The 21,683-nt window shown below is 35.3% G+C and overlaps 1 protein-coding gene and 1 long non-coding RNA gene across 2 annotated transcripts in view; both read right to left on the reverse strand.

Annotated features, from left to right (window-relative positions):
- The window catches only part of LOC309647237, a 526,943-nt gene that overhangs the window by 263,776 nt on the left and 241,484 nt on the right, over positions 1 to 21,683 (reverse strand). The gene's annotated exons all lie outside the window — the stretch shown is intronic.
- EIF3E (eukaryotic translation initiation factor 3 subunit E) overlaps positions 10,793 to 21,683 on the reverse strand; it is a 51,654-nt gene continuing 40,763 nt past the window's right edge. Inside the window, exons 11-13 of the mRNA XM_082434324.1 lie at positions 12,509 to 12,611; positions 12,082 to 12,216; positions 10,793 to 10,985 (exon numbers count right to left, since the gene is read on the reverse strand). Coding sequence (XP_082290450.1) covers positions 10,947 to 10,985; positions 12,082 to 12,216; positions 12,509 to 12,611 — 277 coding nt within the window. The 3' untranslated portion in view covers positions 10,793 to 10,946. The remainder of the gene's footprint in view (positions 10,986 to 12,081; positions 12,217 to 12,508; positions 12,612 to 21,683) is intronic.

A 21,683-nucleotide genomic window follows, 5' to 3' on the forward strand; every position in this document is an offset into this window, starting at 1 on the left:
TTAAATTATTTAATTATTTCTGGAAGCAGGGGGGCAGTATAGACTAATGTTTAGGGGCATAGGCTCTGGAATCAGAGCATCTGGGTTCAAATCCTTCTATACCATTTATAGCTGTATGACCCTGAGAATGACTCTGTGTTTATTTCCTTCCCTGTAAAATGGATGACAGTAATACTAAACGTCTCACGGGTTACTGAGAATTAAATAGGATAATGTATGTAAAGCACTTAAATCACAGTGCCTGGCACATGGTAAAGTGTTTTTAAGTAAAACTTTATACGTGTTCTCAAAGTAATTTAAAAATCCTCAGAATAAGTCTATATGAAGATAGCAATTGTATGGAGCATCTACATGAAGATAGGATACGATCAGAAAGCAAAAGCGTTAAGTTATTAACAGTGGATTTTGCAATATTTCATGGCCCTGATTTTATCTCACATGATTTTATTTAAAAACTGAATTTTAGAAGTTTAAATCAATGGATACAGAACTTTATTGTGAAGGACATAAATAAATAGGGCATGTAGACCAATTAACTAAATTCAGTGTTCCAGAAGAGAAATAATGAGGGCTTGATTCTTGGAGAGGAGAAGGTAGTTTCGTAACAATGAAAACTACCACTTCATTGAGTAGTTACCCTGTGCCAAGCATTCACTCAAATTGGAGGAGGAAGAGGACGAAGGGCAGGGAGGGAGAAGGATAAAGGAGGGAGAGGAGAGCAGGTGAGGGAGGCAAGGAGGGGGAGGGCAAACGGGGAAATAGTGAGTGCTTGCTAACAGCTACTGAGGGCAGGCATTGTGTTAACTGCTGTGCATGAATTGCTTCATTTAACCTCATAACCCTACAAAATAGGTATTGGAAAAAGTCTTTACAGAAGTTAAGTAACTTGCCCAAGGCCAAGTTATAACAATTTATGTCTGGTAAAGAAGAACTCAAACCTAGTTCTTAGTCACTAAGTTATTAGGGGAAAACTGTTTCGATAGGAAGAGAAAAAGGACCTGGAAGAAAGGATGAAGGTCTGGTATCTAAACAACAGAATCAGTAGTGATAAGAAGTGTGGATTTGAGTGGGGTGGGAGGTGGAATAAAAAGAATAATTTTTTGGTTTTTGCATTTCTGACAGCACTATCCAAGACACTCTAACTAAAAAAAAAAAAAAAAAAACAGGATTACACTATATCAATTTTGCATTACAAAGGAATTGAACACTGAAGGTCAAGAGTTAAAAGACTAGGTAACATTCTCAATCCTCTTATTTAATTCTAATTTCTGGGAACTTAAAATGAAACATGGAAGATAAAAACACTTTTCTTTCTCTTTTCGGTAAAGGTGATTTTTAAATTTGGTTAACTTTAGAAAGGTCCATGTTTGCCTCAGTTTGGTAAAATAAAGCTTAGCAATGTTTTCTTAAATTCATACACCAAAGGAAACCTTTCAGGATCCAGCAGGCTGTTTTAGTCATGGCATGTTCACTTTCAGAGAGATGCAGTCTGGAGGGTGATATCGCCATGCCAGTGCTTTCTTCTTCTCGATACACACCTGATTAAAGGCTACAGGATCAAAGAGCAAACCACTTACAGCAAAGGGCTGCAGACCCAAAAGCTCATCTGTGAATGGAATCACTTGAAACTATTTTAAAGGGTCATCACAAAGAGGGTGCTTATTTTTAGAAATGAGTTTTCTTTTGATACAACGAAAAATGTTGGCCATTTCCCTTATGTTTATAACAACATTCCAATTTAATCTTCAGTTTAAAAATTCTTTAATTATTGCACAAGTGTTTTGTTGATTGCACAACACCCACATCGCTGTTCTACGTGTGTGTGTGTGTGTGTGTGTGTGTGTGTGTGTGTGTGTATAGATTCCTTTCCTTTATGGTGATAATATACGTTAAAGCTCATTTACAATTTTTATTCTGCTTGCTTGAGAAAGCTTTAAACATGAATGATAGGGAAAAAAAGCTTGATAGAAAAAAAAGTCTGCTATAAAAACATTATATTTTTACTAATTTCATTATTACTTACCCAAATCTTTTTCTGGTAACAACAGTGGAGCTGGAAAGGAGCATGGTATTGTTCAGGTATCTGTTCCAAAAGTTTATTCTTCTTAATTCCACATCCCTACTCTCCACCACTTAATGTCACTGATTCTATGCCATGTATATATATACTGAAGGACTTCAAGTAAAAGTAACCAATAGGTGTTGGAATTATTTTTAGGGTGATTATTAGACTCTTGTACAGAAAAAGGCCTTCTAATCTAAATTTCCTTTGTTGGTTATCATGACTATCACTGAAAAATCTGGAAGAACATATGCCAAAACATACAACCGCATGTTTTTTTGTCCAGTCATACATAAGAACCCAGCAAAATTATTCTTGAATTAAAAAGTTATGCTTTTAAATACTGAGGCCCCATCTAGTATTCAGTTGATAAATTCAGTGAAGTGTATTTACTTCACTTTTGTTTATAGTGAAATTAAAAGTTGAAAGACAAAAAAATGTCTTACCAATGTAAATAAATTATGTGAAAAAACACTGCATACCACTTTATACCTTTATATGTCTTTGGCATTTCTACTTTGAGCAAATATATTGTTCTAGTGTAGTACAACGTTTTAATTTTCCTTGTCTTACATTGTTTTATAAAATTTAAGAGTGAACCTTTAAAAACAAACAAGCAAACAAAAAACAAAAGAAGTTTGTCTGCTCCTAGAAGACAAAACCCAAAAAACATTGGGTAAATTAAAAAAACACACACACATTAGTTTTGCTTCTCTACAATTTAGTCATTATAGTAGAATATAAGTTTCAAACACACAAAACCTCGAGTCTCCTGGTGCATCTTGTGTTACCATCTCCTATTCCACTGGCATTCCTATGTCGGAGCAGAGTGTTCTTAGGATAATTTAGCTGAAAAAAAGAAAAGGAAAAAAAAAGCTACAGTTCTTCCTTGTTGTCTATTCAAAGATGCAGAGATGCCGAAGGGAATTCTCTCATTTTTTCTTTAGATGCTCTAGAAGGGAGCAAACTGTTTTAGTATTGTTTTTAACTTTGATGAATGATGAACTTAAATTTCATTCTGTTTTCTAATAAGAGAATGTAATAGCATCTTATGAGAGAAATAATTTTGTCAGTATGGGACTTTTTTTTTTTTTTAAACTATATAGTCAACTGTTCTTCCCAGAGTTCCTTAAGTCACTAATGGTCAGATAAGAAAAGGCTGCCAGGTGATCAAATGATAAACCTGAACAATAATGTCCAAGTTACAAGACTGTTTTGAGACTCATTTGAGACGATGTAAATCATTACAGGTGAATGTTAACAAAAAGTGAAAATGAAGCAAAGATGAGGCATTATTACTGACTGTTCAGTGAAACCGCATTTGAGTCCTACAAATCTTCAAAGAACAAGGCCCGAAGTCCCATAACTGTGTCTAGTTATGGCTAGACAACCAAGAATGTTCTCTAATTATGTCATCTATTAAAACATACTGATCATGTAGAACTCTGGACGATTTCTGAATCAATGAAACCATCCACATTCTGCCCAGTATTTTCTAGGCCTGGTTATTCTAACTCACCAGCAGAAATTTAAAATTTTAAGTAAGAATGATAACAAAAGTTCCAATACCTGTCATAGCTTCTTAAGTTTTGTCCCTCTCAACGTAGTGTTTACAATGACAGCAGCACATATGACACCGATTTACTGACCTTTCAATATACAAAGATAAAGCTTCTGATTTGCCATTATGGGATTCATGCTTTATGCTTTGTTTGCTTTGTTTTTAAAAGTTGTGATGATTTTAAGCGGATCTACGTGCACTGTTCTCTGGTCTCCTGGCATCTAATGGCATGCACTTAGGAAACAGCTGGCAAAGTTTCAAGGTGCAAATCTGTGGCTAGGAGTGGAGAAACACTAACTGGCTTATGCACAGAAGGTCCAACAGCTCTGTCCTAATTAGCCAACTGAACAAAGACACAACTAATCAGTGCTTCCTCTCTATGCAAACCGTTTGTCTTTAAAATAAAATGAAAAGCTGCATACTCCCCAAGTTGAGGAAACCAGAGGGAATCACAGCAATGCTCTCTCTGCTAGACTGCTGCTTTAATATTTACCAAACATCACCTGTGTACCTGAATAAACAAATAGGTAGTGGAGTAAATATCTAAGCGTCTACTATTATGCCTACTGTTTAGGGAGTACAAAGATGAAGAAATTATGGTTATTATGCTTAAAGGGCAATGTAGAAGGCAAGAAAAAAAAAGGTCCACAAATAAAAGCAATCCAATATTATACTTTATTCCCTCAGAAGAGCACCAGATTTCAAGTCCTGATTAAATAAGAGTGTTTCTGCGATCCAATTGCTTTTTCCATGCCATTGTGCACATAAGCCATACCTCTGGGTCCTCAAAACAGCTGCTGTCTAGATCCACATGGAATCTTAGACATATACGTTTAAGCCATCAGACTTACACATAAGTATACTTCGTTTATTTACCTGGAATTGTGCCTAAGTACCCATGCTGTTTCCCAGTTCAAAATGTCAACTTCTCCTCAATTGTCCTCACAATACTTAAAAACTAAATGAATCAATCTGGCCTTGTTCTCCCAATCTCAGTAGACTAAATGGAAGTCAGCACAAGAATCAGTTTTAGAACCAAAATAGGAGATGCCTTAGATTAATGTTATTTCTTACAGATTCTAACAGTCAAACAGTTTATTAAATACATGAGATGAAAAATTAACAAAACTTAACAGTGTTTGTCCTACCTCTCCAGCAAGTTAACCTTTTCCAGAGGATGGCTTGTTCTCTGAGAATTAAAATGCGTGGGAGTAAATTATGCATGGAAAACACATAAAACAATTTAACAGCAGGCCATTTTCTAAGAGTCTAATTAAAGACTCATTGGAAGTTTTAAACATTTCACTCTAGCAGATAGTTTGGACCTGACCTTGGTTACTTCTCTTACTGATGGTCGTTACTACTCAGTATTTTACTACTGCCATCTACTGCTGAGGTAAATCTGATTTAGGGCTTCAATTGCTCCAGTGTTAGCAGTGATACTAGAACCAAAAAGGTTTCTTCCCAAGTGACCTCTTCAAGATGCTCGAGGATTTTTGAGGATACCTGTACCTCTTCCTTTGTTCACACATCTACCAGCTGGAAAACAAAACAGTGGTTAGATGTGGGGATCAACAGTAGGCTGACAAACAGAATTCTGAGGTTCAGAATATTGTGATTTTAGAAGTCAATAGTTTTATATGTTGTTCAGCTGTTTTCCTGACCACTGGGAAGTAGAGAGGAAGGAAAACATCTGAGATCATTAGAATATCTGCCTCTATTTTCCTTCTAACATTACCAAGAAAGAGCCAAGACCCAGAGAAAGACAAGTTTTGAAACTTTTCATAAATTGCAGTTATCATGTTGATTTTAACAACTTTTCAACTAACCTTAACCATAAGATAAAAATGTATCCTATAGCAACAATTCATCAGTCTAAGTGTTTCCACATACAATAGTACTTACCAAATTGTATTATGTTTGTGTCTGTCTCAGACATCAACTCTAAACTCATGGAAAGAAGGGCTGTGGAAGTCTTTTAAAAAAGTTTTTGAACAGGTACATTTATCAACCTGTCCGCCTCCAAGTCCATATTTTTTCCACTGTACCACTCTGAACAAGACTCATTCATTCATTCAATAATTTATCAAGGGCCTAATATAAGCCAGGCATTAGGGATTCAGCAATGAAAAAGACATGTATTATCCATAAACAAATGCAAATGACAGCCTAAGACAGAAATTAACCAATTAATTATAAAATATTAAATATAATTATAGTGGGGTAAATAATACAAATGAGACCGAGATTATGACAGAAGAATCTAGCCTAGTCTGCGGGTAAGGAAAATCTTCCTTGAGAAAGGAAATGTCAAGTTTTCTTTGATGTGAGTTGAGTCCTGGAGGAAAAATAAAATATAAACTAAAAGTACACGTGTGCGGGGACTTCCCTGGTGGTCCAGTGGCTAAGAATCCACCTTCCAATGCAGGGGACTCGGGTTCAATCCCTGGTCAGGGAACTAAGATCCCACATGCCACAGGGCAACTGAGCCTGCGTGCCACAAGTAGAGAGAAGCCCACGCACCATAACAAAGAGCCCGCGCGCTGCAACTAAGACCCGATGCAGCCAAATCAATAAATGAATGAATATTAAAAAAAAAAAAAAAGTACATGTGTGCTTCTGGGAAGTGGGAAGTGGGAAGTGGAAGCAGAGAAAATTTATTCCCAAGTAGAGGGAACAGCATTACAAACATTAAAGCATAGGAAGGACTGTTGTTCTTTAGAGCAGTATTTTTCAAATGTGAATTAATACCAAATAGTAGATTATGAAACCAATAGAACAGAACAGAATAAAAAGAGATCACCACATATCAAAAAGGTGGGTATTGTTTTATAAAACTTTTGCACCAAATATGTTTATTTTTATAGTATTGGGTCATGATGTAAAATGTTTTCCTTACTCTGCAGCAGTCAAAATAGCTTGAAGCTACTGCTTTAAGGACTGAGAAGGTCAGTAGGGCTTGAGGCTGGCACATAATGAGGCTGATGCAGCAAGCGGATGCCAGATAATGAGAGCCAGGTTAAAGATTCAGTCTTTAGGCTAACAATAGGGAGCCACTGAAGAATTTTAACCAGGGAAGAAAAACAATCAGATTTAAATTTGAAAAAATTACTCTAACTCTATAATATGGAAAACAGGTGGGAATGGGGAGGTGTCAAGAATAGTTACAGGGAGAGTAATTCAGAAGCGATTGTGTTCATTAAGTGATGGATGCTAGCTTGGGCAAGAGTAGTGGCAGAGAAACAGATTCAAAACAAAATATAAAATAAATTTAAAGAATACAAGTGGGCACTGAAAGTACGATAAGAGACTACCAAAGATGAAGAAAATCACTGAAATAAGAAACTGAACGGATGTTTAACAGCAAATTAGACACAGTTGAAGAGGTTGTTAATGAATTAGAAAACAGATCTAAAGAAATTACCCAAAAAGCAATGCAGCACAGACGACAGAGGTAAAAAAATACGAAATGGAGGGAGGTTCTTCTGGAGTGAGAACTCAAAAACTTGAGGACCCAAGAAAAGGAAATACCCAAAGAGATAATTTTCCAGAACTAATGCAACACAAAAGCTATTTTCAGAATCAAGAGGCCCAATGAAAACTTTTCAGTATAAATAAAAGAAAATTCACTTAGACACATCATTGTAAAACTGTAGAACACCAATGAAAAGGAAATGCTAAAAGCAACCTGAGGGAAAAAAGATCTAATTACAAAAAGAATGAACAAGAAAAAGGGTACTATTGTAGAAAATAATGTCTTATTTATGAGGTTACAATGAAAAGGACAGACTATGGACACAAATAACAAGCTGAGAGAAAGATGACTGCAGTAGAAGCTTTCTTCATATTGTTGGCAGGGGACAAAGATATTAATTTTAAGACATTAAGTTCAAAAATACATGTTAAAATTTCTAGGGTAACCACTATAAAAATAGAATGTTTAGCTACCCAACTAGTAGAAGACGAAAGAAAAATGGAACCATAAGAAGGCAAGAAATAGAGTGGAAAAAAGCCAAAGTGGAACATATAGAAAGCTTATAATAAGATGTTAGAAATAAACCCATATATGTTAGTAATCATAATAAAAGGAATGGATTTAACATTCCAGTTAAGAGACACATGACTGTCAGGCTGGTTCCAAAAACTCCAGATAAGAAGCTGGAAACACCCTGTGTTCAACAACCCTTGAATGAATTAATTATGGTATATTCAGACAATGGAATATTACAGAGCAGTGAAAAAGAATAGACTACAGCTGAATATAGCAACATGAATAAATCAATATGGATAAGTTTCAGTGTTTACAAAGCAAGCCACAGAATACAAAGTATGATTTCAAATTAAATGCATGTCAAAAACATGCAAAACCAGGCATTTTTGCTAGGGATGTACATAAAAAGAAATTAACACAAAGATCGTGGTAATGGTTACTTCTCAGGGGCAAAGAGGAAAATACAATTAGTGAGGGGCTCACAAGCTCTTAAAAGTTACTAGAACCATTCAATTTCTTAAGCTGAGTAGTAGGTAGGAGATACTGGTAAATGGGTATTTTATTTTTCTTTAAACTGGAGATATTATTTATATATATTCTTTTGTATATTTCATATTTTAAAAAGTATAAACACACTGCTTGTGAATATATAGTAACTTTTAAAAAAGATACACAAGCAACTATTTAAACTTCATGAGCTCTTGTTCTTTGACGTGTTCCCAGTGCCTGTAAAAACTGCTGACACACAGAAGGGTCTATTATTGAATGGAAAAAAATAAAGAGCACAAAAAAATTAATCAGTACATAATTTGTGCTCAACATCTTACTGGGACAGTTTACCTGTTATCAAAACTTAAGGTTAAATCCAGAACCAAGTAATTTGTTTTTATGCAAACCTCAAATGTGCACTTCAACAATGAACAAATTTTGGTAATGTGTAAAAATGGCCATTAGTTGTATACAGTTTGATTATTTTTCTGATTGATACTGGTAATCTATAGTGGCATCATCTTTCTTCAAAGGGCAGAAATATTTGAAAAGCAAAAAGTGGTAGAAAATGTGAACATTAACTATTCATATAATGTGTAATCTTCAAGGAGAAGTACATAAATAGAAAAAAAAAATCAGAGATATTCATTAAATTTTTATATGTTCCAATAGGTTCTTTTGTGTGAGGCCAACAGCATCAGATGATTATACTGGCTTAAAAAACAAAACTAAACAAAACACCCTTTTGCTCTCATTTGAAGATAACCAAGAGACTTAAATGGTTTTGTGGATCAAGATTCTCACTTACAACCTACTAAACATACATCCCATAACCCTATGTAAACTTAGTCTGGAAGGATTTATAAAACAATAATGATGTAAGGAGAGACAGTGTGACATAACTGAAAAAGCCTGTTTCCAATTCCTTGCTTTAACATTTACTAGGTATGACCTTGAGTAACCATCTGTGTATATTTCCTCATCAACAATACATAAATATTTGCAAAAAAATTTCAGTGTTTCCAGGCATAAGTGAGGCACTCAAATGTTAGATTCCTTCTCTTTTCCTTAGGGTTATTTAGATATATAGGTGTAAAAATGCCTGACACATAGTAAATGCTTAATATTCACATCCTATCTTTCCTCCCTGCAGTTTTTACAGGTCCACTAAGACATATTAAATAACTGTCAGACTTGCTTTTAATTGTTAGTGATATAATCACCTAGAAACCTTTGCTATTAACATGGCTTGGTTGAGCTATCTTAAGATAAAAAGTGAATATTAATGATGCCTTTAAGAATGTTTTGCCCTTGGGTCACTGGTTAGGATGGAAACATAGGCATCTTAAACATTCTTCCCATTTCAACATAGCCTGAGTAATACATGCAACTTTATATAACTACTGCTCCATTTCTTATAGCTCTGTACTTTTGAACCATGGAATTAGCTCCTACACATGAGGTAATGAGGGTCTGCTTCAATCTAGTTAGTGATATGCCACCTTTTGGTACTTTCTCTATGAACCTTGATCATTTTGCACTACAAGTGATCCTCTAAATTTGGCATTTTCACAACACTGGTTATAGATGAATCAAAAATTAGCATTTGGCTTACCTTGACCAGGAATCCTCCTCCTAGCTTCAACACCTTTGGATTACAGTTTAGAAGAACCAATACCACAAACCACAGCACAACGGCTAAATCTGGCCCGTATTCTCCAAATTTAACTGTATGTTGAGGGTGGCCTGACGAGGCGTCAAATAAAAGAACAGTATGCATGTATCTTTTATCTTTGTACCATTCGCTGAGAGCAGAAACAGAAACTTCTGTTGTGACTGGGTTTTAGTTCAACAATCAAAATGAAAAATCAAACCACTTCTAGGTAAAGGAGACCCAACCAGGGCTTTATATACTTCTTGAATATCTTAGGTGTCTATATAACTCTGTGTGTTTGTGTGTGTGCGTGCGTGCGTGCACATGCACAAAATATTCAAGGAGGTATTTATAAAATTCAACTTATATTCCTATTTAAGTCTCTGTAGCTGCCTAGTGAGTGACTAAAGAGCCACTTTAAGGAATTAAGAAATAGCAGCCTTATTTGTTAATAGCCCCAAACTGGAAACCACCAAAATATCCTAAAATAGGTACATGGTTTAACAATCTGGTACATCAATGCCATGGAATACAACTTAGCAATAAAAAGAAACAAACTACTGATACATATGATAACTTGGATAGAGATCTCAAGGGCATTATGAGTAGAAAAAGCTAATCTCAAAAAAGTCACATATTGTATAATTCCATTGCTGTAATATTCTCATAATGACAAAATTATAGAGACAGAGAACACATGAGTGGTTGCCAGGGGTTAGAGCTGGCTGGAGTAGGTGTGACTCCAAAGGGGTAGCATGAGGGAGATCTTCATGATGATGCTAGCTCTGTATCTTGACTGAAGCGATGGTTACAAAAAAAGTGATAAAATGGTACAGAGCTATTCACACCATTGTACCAATGTCAATACCCTGGTTTTGATACTGTATTATAGTAACACACGAGGAAAAAATTGGGGGAAACTAGATTTAGGCTGCATAGGACCTCTCTGTACTATTTTTGCAACTTCCTGTGAATCTATATTTATTCCAAAATGAAAAGTTTAAAAAAAATCACACACTTACATACACAAGGAAATATAATGACATAAATGAAACATAGCCAATTTTATTCAAATTCTCCAAAATTTATGCTAAATATGTTAATTGTTTATAAAATGTTTCACCTTTGTATAATGGTTTTATTACTTCACCTTTCTTTTACAGTTTTTTCATTTTTTCTGTACAGTTCTTCAGTAGAAGCCAGAGTCCTGAGTTGCCCAGTTAGGAGCCTAAAATACACAAAGAGAAATCAACAGGGAGAAAAGAAATACTTTCTGAAAAGTCAGTTTCAAAAAAAAAAAGTGATACTAGAAAAGTGTTTTAGCAATACTCCTCCCAAACCATTCTCTAAGATTTTAACAACCTCTTCAATTACTAAATGCGAGGTGTCTCAGAACAACAACAAAACACACCAAAATACCATCTGATACATTTTCTCACCAATTATAAAGTATGACAATGACAATATCACCAATATTATAACCAAAATCAATACAACTTGATCCTTAAGCATACAGAAACAACCATTACATAAAAGTTATTTTTCAGGCTCAGTTATTCTGGACTTGGATGGAAAAGGCAAGGACAATAATTTCCTAATTCTTCCTTCTCTTTTAAAACTGAAGGACTATGCTAAGGACACAAATCTGATGCTAAAACTTCAATCAAATGAGATCCTTGAATGTACCTCAACAGTTTCCTAAAAATGTCTTACCCTACAGTTATACATAATCATAATGACTAAAGAGCATTAGAGGTACTTTGGAATCCCAAAATTACAAGGCCATTCAAATTCCTTTAGTATCTAATATGCAGGATTTCTACCAAAAAGGGGGATATATTTTTCTGACAATTAAATATGACTTTCAGATAAAATCAAATTTTATAAAATCAATACTAATATATATAATAAGATCAACATTTTTACAGAAGTAGTTCTTTAGATTTACTGAATAAAAGGAACATGAATTTCAAACACTTGAAAGAGAGATAACACATGTAAGTTATCAACTGCCAGTATCAAAATGATGTGTTGAAAACACTGAGGAAATGAGATAATGAAAGCACACAGGAAGGGTAAAAGAAAAAAAACCCAATTATGGTAAAACTAGGAACACTTAATTTTTTTTGCTGCCTTAACTAACGCATAATACATCTAAGAGAAACATTTTCCGTTTAGTAATTTCTTAAATAAAATGTTTATACCCCCAACAAATACAGAATCAGATACAACCAAAATTAATTTGTTCTCAAATGAAGTCCATGTAACAATTATATTACATTATTGCTAAATCCCAGACAGAAGAGAAGATGTGTGGTTCTTACCTCTGATCTACTATTCTGATTAAGTTTCTTCTCAATATTCATGGCCAACATCTGGCTTCTAAATGAAAGGCTTTTGGTCTTCTCAATCACTTGCTGATAGGGTGAGACTGCATTGTTACCCATAACCACATGACCCTACAATGAGACAGAGGGAAACTGATTCTGTAATGTTAACAACCAAGTTTCTCAGGTAAGTCATGAGGATGACATCACAACCTACATGTCTGTTGCAAATATTTTTATGCACAGAGATGACAATATTCATCCAACAACACAAAATAGGAGGTTGCTGTTGCCTTCAAAAAACTATTACACATTAAAACAAAAATTCTTAATAGAATAAACGTCCTAATAAAAACCTCTCCCCAAAGTATCAAATAATCAGCAACTGATATGTAGTATTTTGCACAGATAACATAATACTCACTAATTTAGAATCAATCTTGGCATCCAGTCTTGCATTTCTAATCAAATTTACAATCCATCTTTCAGCTTCTTCTGGAGTCATGTTCAGTTTATCTGCCAACATGCTAATGAAAAAAGAAAAAAATGACATTAACTGGGTCTAAAAACTTAGTTTTATATACATAGTCTTTGACCTACCCTCTGTATAGAAACTTTTAGGCACTTATGGGTCACCTTCTCTTAAATATTATGAGTCTTTTTTTTTTTTTTTAATAAGAGGCTCCTTTTTTTTTTAAATTTATTAATTTATTAATTTATTTATTTATGGCTGTGTTGGGTCTTTGTTTCTGTGCGAGGGCTTTCTCTAGTTGTGGCAAGCGGGGGCCACTCTTCATCGCGGTGCGCGTGGGCCTCTCACTATCGCGGCCTCTCTTGTTGTGGGGCACAGGCTCCAGACGCGCAGGCTCAGTAATTGTGGCTAACGGGCCCAGCCGCTCCGCGGCATGTGGGATCCTTCCCAGACCAGGGCTCGAACCCGTGTCCCTTGCATTGGCAGGCAGACTCTCAACCACTGCGCCACCAGGGAAGCCCGATATTGTGAGTCTTAAAAGTGCACTATTGGGCTTCCCTGGTGGCGCAGTGGTTGAGAATCTGCCTGCCAATGCAGGGGACACGGGTTCGAGCCCTGGTCTGGGAAGATCCCACATGCCACGGACCAACTAGGCCCGTGAGCTACAACTACTGAGCCTGCGCATCTGGAGCCTGTGCCCCGCAACAAGAGAGGCCGTGACAGCGAGAGGCCCGCGCACCGCGATGAAGAGTGGCCCCCGCTTGCTGCAACTAGAGAAAGCCCTCGCACAGAAATGAAGACCCAACACAGACAAAAATAAATAAAATTTTTTTAAAAAAAGTGCACTATTGATGTTTTTGTCCTATTATCTTGTTCCATTCACAATCTATCTCATTTCACCAACCAGACTGTAAGACCCTTGAAGGTAGGGCCCCATATTCTGTATTACAGAAATCCTATTACAAGGAACATCAGTATTAAGAATAATAAAATGTAACACATAACTAAAACTCAGGGCCGCTATGTATGTTTGTTATAAATTCTAAGGACACTCCCTAGAACTAGAACACTATATAACCTAAATGGCCACTGAATTTAAGAGAAAAGAGACAGACACACATACATAGAAAACACGAAAGGAGAGGGGGAGGGAAAAAGATGACAGACACCAAGACCCTGATCTAAAGCCTTTGATCATCAACCGATCTGCATTTTCTAATTTATGGTCAGGTTGAAAAAGAGGCCACTGCAGAGCTTAATTTATCAGAACTAACACAAACACAAGCCTTGGTAGTAGGTAAGCCAGTCAGTCACCTGATGAAAGAGTATCTACATATGCATGTATAGTATTTAGAAGGACGGTATACATATATGAATATACACAGGTGCTAGACACAAACATTAACTGTCCCCTTTTACTTGTCTTCACTGAAGATATTGCACACTTGCCAGGCCTTCTAATGCAATCACTGGTTTAATGAAAAAAAACCACAGAACATCAGTAACAAAATAATTCCTTAGAATATTATAAACTAAAATTCCTGATCTGATAGCATTCCCAAATTTAAAACATAAATATTCAAGACATTGCCAATCATATAATTATGTAATTCCAGAGCTCCCAACCTAAAAGTAACCAATCAAGTTAATAAAAATACCTTTATGGGAATAATATAATCTGTGCTATCCCTATTTTATATGTTTATTGTCAAAGAGAAGAATTTCATTCAAAATGTAAAAATTAAGTTAGGCTATCAATAAAATCATTACACACTAAATTACAAACTAAAGCTATGAAGACAATCATTTAAAATGTATCCCTAAAATATGCTTGATGTTAAAAACATCATGATGAGTATGAGCCAACTCAACCATAAAACTCCCTGGATTTACATGTCAAATTCTGTTCTCTGTCGTTTTATGGTCAATTTTGCTGTAAGTACACATTCTCAGCAAACATAAAGAACAATTAGTCCATGACTACTACTTCAATTTCATGATCAGGTTTCATCTTATTCTCTTTGTTACTGCTCTCTAACCAAACCTCATTTTATTTAAGCTACTAGAAGTAGGGAAGTGTGTCACTTTACTGAAAGAACCAGGCATTTTTTTGATTAGGAAAAATTCCTGCAGCTGGTGTTTCCTGTGGCTTCTCAATAAACTCCTTGTGTTTCCTGCAGGTACTTGACTTATTTTAGAGATGTATAAATTTCATTCTCTTGGGCTTCCCTGGTGGCGCAGTGGTTAAGAATCCGCCTGCCAATGCAGGGGACAAGGGTTCAAGCCCTGGTCCGGGAAGTTCCCACATGCCGTGGAGCAACGAAGCCCGTGCGCCACAACTACTGAGCCTGCGCTCTAGAGCCCGCGAGCCACCAACTACGGACGCCCGCGTGCCTAGAGCCCGTACTCCGCAACAAGAGAAGCCAACGCAATGAGAAGCCCACACACCGCAACGAAGAGTAGCCCCCACTCTCCGCAACTAGAGAAAGCACGCACGCAGCAAGACCCAACACAGCCAAAAATAAATAAAATAAATAAATAAATTAAAAAAAAATATCATTCTCTTCTGTGCTGCTAAAGTAAGCAACTGCCTAATACTTTTATCTGAAGCTGCTACTCTAAAGGTAAAGAACATATTTTCTAAAAGATATTATTTTATCAACTCCTGTAACAATTTCTCTTTTGTATGTCTCCTGCATTCCCCCAAAATACAACTCTTTAAAGTGAGGCCAAGACCATTTTACTCTGAAAAGCACAAATGAAAACAATTTATACTGAATATATTAAAACTCCAATCTTCAAGATCTCTATATACTGCTTTTCAAAATAGACATGTCATTCCTAGTAGCTACTAATTGTGTATAGTTGGTTTTATACAGATTTTTAAAAATGGAGGCTGTTTACATAATTAAAATTATAATGAAACATTCAGTCTCAAGCCTAAGTTATTGATCAGATTCCTCTTCTTGCTGCCTATATCAAACTGAGAAGTCCTATCAATTATCTCTTTAACCACTGCCTCTAATCTAAGATCCCTACCAAACTACTCTCATCTTGAAAGACTCTCCTCTTCACCAACCAGACTAAACCTCTCTGGTCATTAAACATACCATGTTTTTAACCACTTCAGGACCTCTGCACATGCTGTGCCTTCTGCCTAAAACGCTAATCCACCTTTTTCTTCACTAAGGTATGTGTTACGTGGGTATCAGCTAAAACAGCACCCTCATCAGCCTTCCAAGACACCTCTGCCAATCATGACAGATGTTTGATGCTTTCATGGCCCCCTATTTTTTTCAGAGCATTCATAGAGCTGTAGTTGTTTTATTGAGTATCTGCTTTCATGATAGACTGTACATGTACCCCAAGAGCATGCATCATAGCTTCTTTGTTCAGTGCTATATATCCAGCAATTAGCACAATGCCCAGTATACAGGAGGCAATTAAATAAATATTTATTGTCTGATTCCTACCCTAGTCACTACCCTAGGGCTCCATTACTATTTCCTAATTTTCTAAATAATCTACCTCGAGTCTCTCCTTAATCCATTTTACATAGTTGTCAGCTTAGTCCTAAAATCCAACTACCAGTTTATTCCTAAATTCCTTTCAAAACTTTAATAGAGCCCTTCTACCAAAACAAAAAAATTCAAACTTCCAAGTTTCTCTTTCACGGTTCTCTACAATTTAGCTACAATTTAACTTTCCAGCCTTCTCTTATTCTTCCTCATGAATACCACACACCAACCAAATCATTCATTCAACAAAATATGAACTATGTTAGATGTTTGTGACAACATACAGTCTGCTCCCCACTTTCATAAAGTTTAAAGCTGTAGACTGGGAAGTAGGGGGCAATCACCTAATACCCCAAATATATAAACTATTTTAAGTGGAAGGATGAAAAAGTGGAAGGAGCTATGTGAATGCAAAAGGGTTTAACCAGTTCCAGTCTGGAAGTCTGAGGACAGTTTAAGTAAACAAATATTTAAGGTCAAATTTTAAGATAAAAGAAAGAAAATTCTATGCTGTATTAACTCTACCTAGAATTTTCCATCCCTCTTCTTTCTTTACATACATATTCTAAGTCTCATATTCCATCATGGCTAGAGCAATCTGGCAACATGCATCAAGACCCACAAATGTCTGCATACTCTGACCCATAATCCCACTTTGGGGATTTACTGTTTTGCAATGTGCTTGTTGATCCTTTACTTTTAAATCAAGTCAAAGAAAAACTTGAAATAAGGTCCGAGAAGTATTAGTAAATTATTGATGGTATCTCAGGTTATCTAGGCTACCAATCACTCTGAGAATAAGTAAGAGAACGTGGCAATAATCCAGTTTCTTTCAAGTAACAGGAAAATATACACAGTAAAAGTAATTAAATAATAGAGAGAAATCCTCAAAAGTCCACAATTTTCTTACATTCTACTGATTTTATGAAAAAATTAGTAAAGGTTTAAAAATAAAAATTTAATATCCTATTAAAGCTTAAAAAAACAAAAACTTGCCTTAAGCTATCCTACACCATGTTAATTTTGTTTTTAAAATAATTCAGTTTATCAATAAATTAAAAGACAAAATGTATCAAAGGGCAGAATTTCTGAGAAAAATACCTAATTCAATCTAGGTTTCAAACTCAAAAATAACTTCCAGATTACTTAGGTTACACTAAAAATCTCAACCCTGTCAGTAGGCAGCTTGAAGAAGATATTTTAGGCTTAAAGACTTATATTTAAGACATGATACCATAAAACTCCCAGAAGAGAACATAGGCAAAACATTCTCTGACATAAATCATACCAATGTTTTCTTAGGTCAGTCTCCCAAGGCAATAGCAATAAAAGCAAAAAACAAACAAACAAAAAAAACAAATGGAACCTAATCAAACGTAAGCTTTTGCACAGCAAAGGAAACCATAAACAAAACAAAAATACAACCTACTGACTGGGAGAAAATATTTGCAAATGATGCGAGCAACAAGGGATTAATTTCCAAAATATACAAACAGCTCATACAACTCAGTAACAACAACAACAACAAACAACCTAGTCGAAAAAATGGGCAGAAGACCTAAACAGACATTTCTCCAAAGAAGACATGCAGAGATGGCCAATAGGCCTATGAAAAGATGCTCAACATTGCTAATTATTAGAGAAATGCAAATCAAAACTGCAAGGAGGTACCACCTCACATCAGTCAGAATGGCCATCACTAAAAAGTCTACAAATAACAAATGCTGGAGAGGGTGTGGAGAAAAGGGAACCCTCCTACACTGTTGGTGGGAATGTAAATTGGTGCAGCCACTAGAGAAAACAGTATGAAGGTTCCTCAAAAAACGAACAAGAGCTGCCATATGATCCAGCAATCCCACTCCTGGGTATATATACGGACAAAACCATAATTCAAAAAGATACATGCACCCCTATGTTCACAGCAGCAATACTATTCACAATAGCCAAAACATGGAAACAACCCAAATGTCCAATGACAGATGAATGGATAAAGAAGATGTGGTATATATACACAAAGGAATACTACTCAGCCATAAAAAAGAATGAAATAATGCCATCTGCAGCAACATGGATGGACCTGGAGATATCATACTAAGTGAAGTCAGTCAGACAGAGAAAGACAAATACCACACAATACCACTTATATGTGGAATCTAAAATATGACACAAATGAACTTATCTACGAAACAGAAACAGACTCAAGGACAGGGAACAGACTTGCGGTTGCTGAGGTAGAGGAGGGCTGGGGGAGGGATGGATTGGGAGTTTGGGATTAGCAGATGCAAACTATTATATATAGAATGGATAAACAACAAGGTCCTACTGTATAGCACAGGGAACTATATCCAATATCCTGTAGTAAACCATAATGGAAAGAAATATAAAAAAGAATATATATACATATAACTGAATCACTTTGCTATACAGCAGAAATTAACACAACACTATAAATCAACTATACTTCAATAAGATAAATTAAAAAGACATTTTAAATATTTTGTGTAAATCCCTTATTCCCATCTTTTAGTTGAAGAGCTCTCCTGCTCAAGTGACACAACAACATGATATTGAATATGTTAAGTCAGTAATACATAAGACCCCGAGTAGCCCACGCAATCTTGAGAAAGAAGAACAAAGCTGGAGGTGTCACACGCCTTGACTTCAAACTATATCACAAAGATACAGTAATCAAAATAGTATGCTACTGGCATAAAAACAAACACAGAGATCCATGTAACACAGTAGAGAGCTCAAACCCAAGCATTAATTTATTTATGACAAAGGAGGCAAGAATATACGATGGGAAAAGAACAGTCTCTTCAACAAAATGGTGTTGGGAAAACTGGACAGCTACATGCAAACAAATGAAACTGGACCACTATCTCACACCATATACAAAAATTAACTCAAAATGAATTAAAGACTTGAACATTAAGACCTGAAACCATAAAACTCCTTAAAAAAAAAAACAAAAAAAACACAGGTAGTAAGTTCCTTGACATAAGTCTTGGTGATGACTTTTTGGACCTGATACCAAAAACAAACCCCAAAACAAAGGCAACAAAAGCAAAAATAAACATCAAACTAAAAAACCCCTGCACAGTAAAGGAAACCATCAATGAGAAGAAAAGGCAACCTACCAAATGGGAGAAATATTGCAAAATATTGCAAACCATGTATTTAAGGGGTTAATACCCAAAATACAGAAGGAACACATATAACTCAATATCAAAACAACAAGTAATTTGATTTAAAAATGGGCAGAGGATCTGAATATTTTTCCAAGGAAGACATACAGATAGCCAAGAGGTACGTGAAAAGGTGCTCAGCATCACTAATCATCAGAGAAATGCAAATCAAAACTATAATGAGATCTCTCACACCTGTCAGAATGGCTATTACCAAAAAGATAAGAAATAAGTGTTAGCAAGAATGTGGAGAAAGGGGAACACTTGTGCACTGCTGGTGGTAAAGTAAATTGGTACAGCCACTATGGAAGACAGTATGCTAGTTCCTCAAACAATTAAAAATAGAACTATCATATGATCCAGCAATTCCACTTATGAATATTTACCCGAAGGAAATGAAAACACTAACTTGAAAAGATATACCTAAACCCATGTTCACTGCAGTATTACTTACAACAGCCAAGACACAAAAGCAACCTAAGTGACCATCAATGGATGAATGGATGAACAAAATGTGATACACACACACACACACACACACAGAGGAATATTATTCAACCATTAAAAGAATGAAACCTTGCCATTTGTGACAACATGGAAAGAACTTGAGGGCATTATGCCAAGTGAATTAAGTCAGACAGAAAAAGACAAATACCATATGATCTCATTTATACGTGGAATCTAAAACAAAAAATGCTCGTAGATACAGAGAAGAGATTGGGGAGGGGGCGGGGACTGGGTGAAGGGTCAAAAGGTACAAACTTCCAGTTACAAAATAAGTAAGTCATGGGATATAATGTACAGCATGGTGACTATAGTTTAGAGTAAATCTCATCACAAGAAAAAAAAATTTGCAACTATGTGTGGCGATGAATGCTAACTACAGTTATTATGGTGATCATTTCACAATATATAAAAATATCAAATCATTATGTTATACACCTGAAACTAATGTAATGTTTTGTTATATGTTAATTATATCTCAATTAAAAAAAAGAAAACTAAAACAAACAACAAAAACTATCATTAATATCCTTAGCAAAATTAAAAACCACTGTAGTATTGCATTCATAAAATAAGAACAGAATGCTATAAAGGAAAAATATTCAGAGAAAAAAGTGACAGAGGGCTCTTGGAAATTAAAGAATAACATTAGAGATTTGTTGTTTTTAATCTACAGAAGATTTGAAAGATGTTGAGAAAATATCCCAGAGTGTAGAACACAAAGACAAAGTGATGGAAAATAGAGAAATGATAAGAAAATTGGAAGCCTGGTCCAGCAGGTCTAATACCTGAACAATAGAAGTTCCAGAAAGAATAAACAGTGAACATAAAGAAGAAAGAAATCATTCAAGAAAATTTCCCAGAACTGGAGAGCATGAGCTTCCAAATTAAAAAGGTCCTATATGAAGAATTAAAACAGACCTAAACTAAGGCATATCATTGTAAAATTTCAGAGCAAAAAAAAAAAGCTTCTTCCCCCCACATTTCTAGACAGGAAAACAAAACACCTGTATAAAAGATGAGGAATAAAAATGGCTTCTGACTTCTACAACAAAAGCTAGAAAGCAAGAGAATCACGTCTTCAAAATTCTGAAGTAGTTTTCAAGTGAGAATACCATGCCTAGCAATACCACTACTCAAGTATGAGAGTCAAATACACAATTTTAGATGTGAAAAAATTTACCTCCAAAGTACCCTTCCTTATAAATCCACTGAAGAATATGATAATTACCAAATATGATAATAAACCAAGAAGAAGGAAGGCATAATGTCCAAGAAACTGGAGCGCTATCATAGTAGACAAGCTAAGGAAATCCCCAGAACAAATGACAAAGAGAGATAAATATGCATCTGGCAGAAAGAGCAACAAGTCCAGATTTTTTTGAGGAAGATAAAACTAATAAAATAATCAATTTTCAGAAGAGATTTATAAATTGGCAAAGAATCTGAAGTAGAATTAATGAAAAAGACATTAAGAAGAACAATGAAGCAAATGAGGGAAAAGTGGCAATTATCAATTACATGGAAAATAAATACTGAATACTAAAACATACTATAGATCTACCTTATTTGAAAAAAGGTACTAAGTTAACTTAGCATGTATTTGGTGCTAAGTTCAGAAATCAACACACAATTTATAAAAGATTAAAGAGTTCAGAAAAAGTCCCATATATAAATGAGAATTTAAAATGTGATATGGGTGGCATTTCAAATAAGTGGGGGGAAGGACAGTTTTTCAATAAATCATGTTGGCTAGCTATTGGGGGTTGGGGGGTGGGGGAGCTACTCTCTATTCCCAAATAAATCACTGATGGATTCAAACAGAAGAAATAAAGCCATAAAGGTCCTATAAGAAAACATATAAATAGCATATAAACCTATTATGAGAAAGAATTTTTAAATAAAATACAAAATCCA

Source organism: Balaenoptera physalus (assembly GCF_965194825.1).
Source record: "Balaenoptera physalus genome assembly, chromosome: 17".
NCBI classification, from domain to species: domain Eukaryota; kingdom Metazoa; phylum Chordata; class Mammalia; order Artiodactyla; family Balaenopteridae; genus Balaenoptera; species Balaenoptera physalus.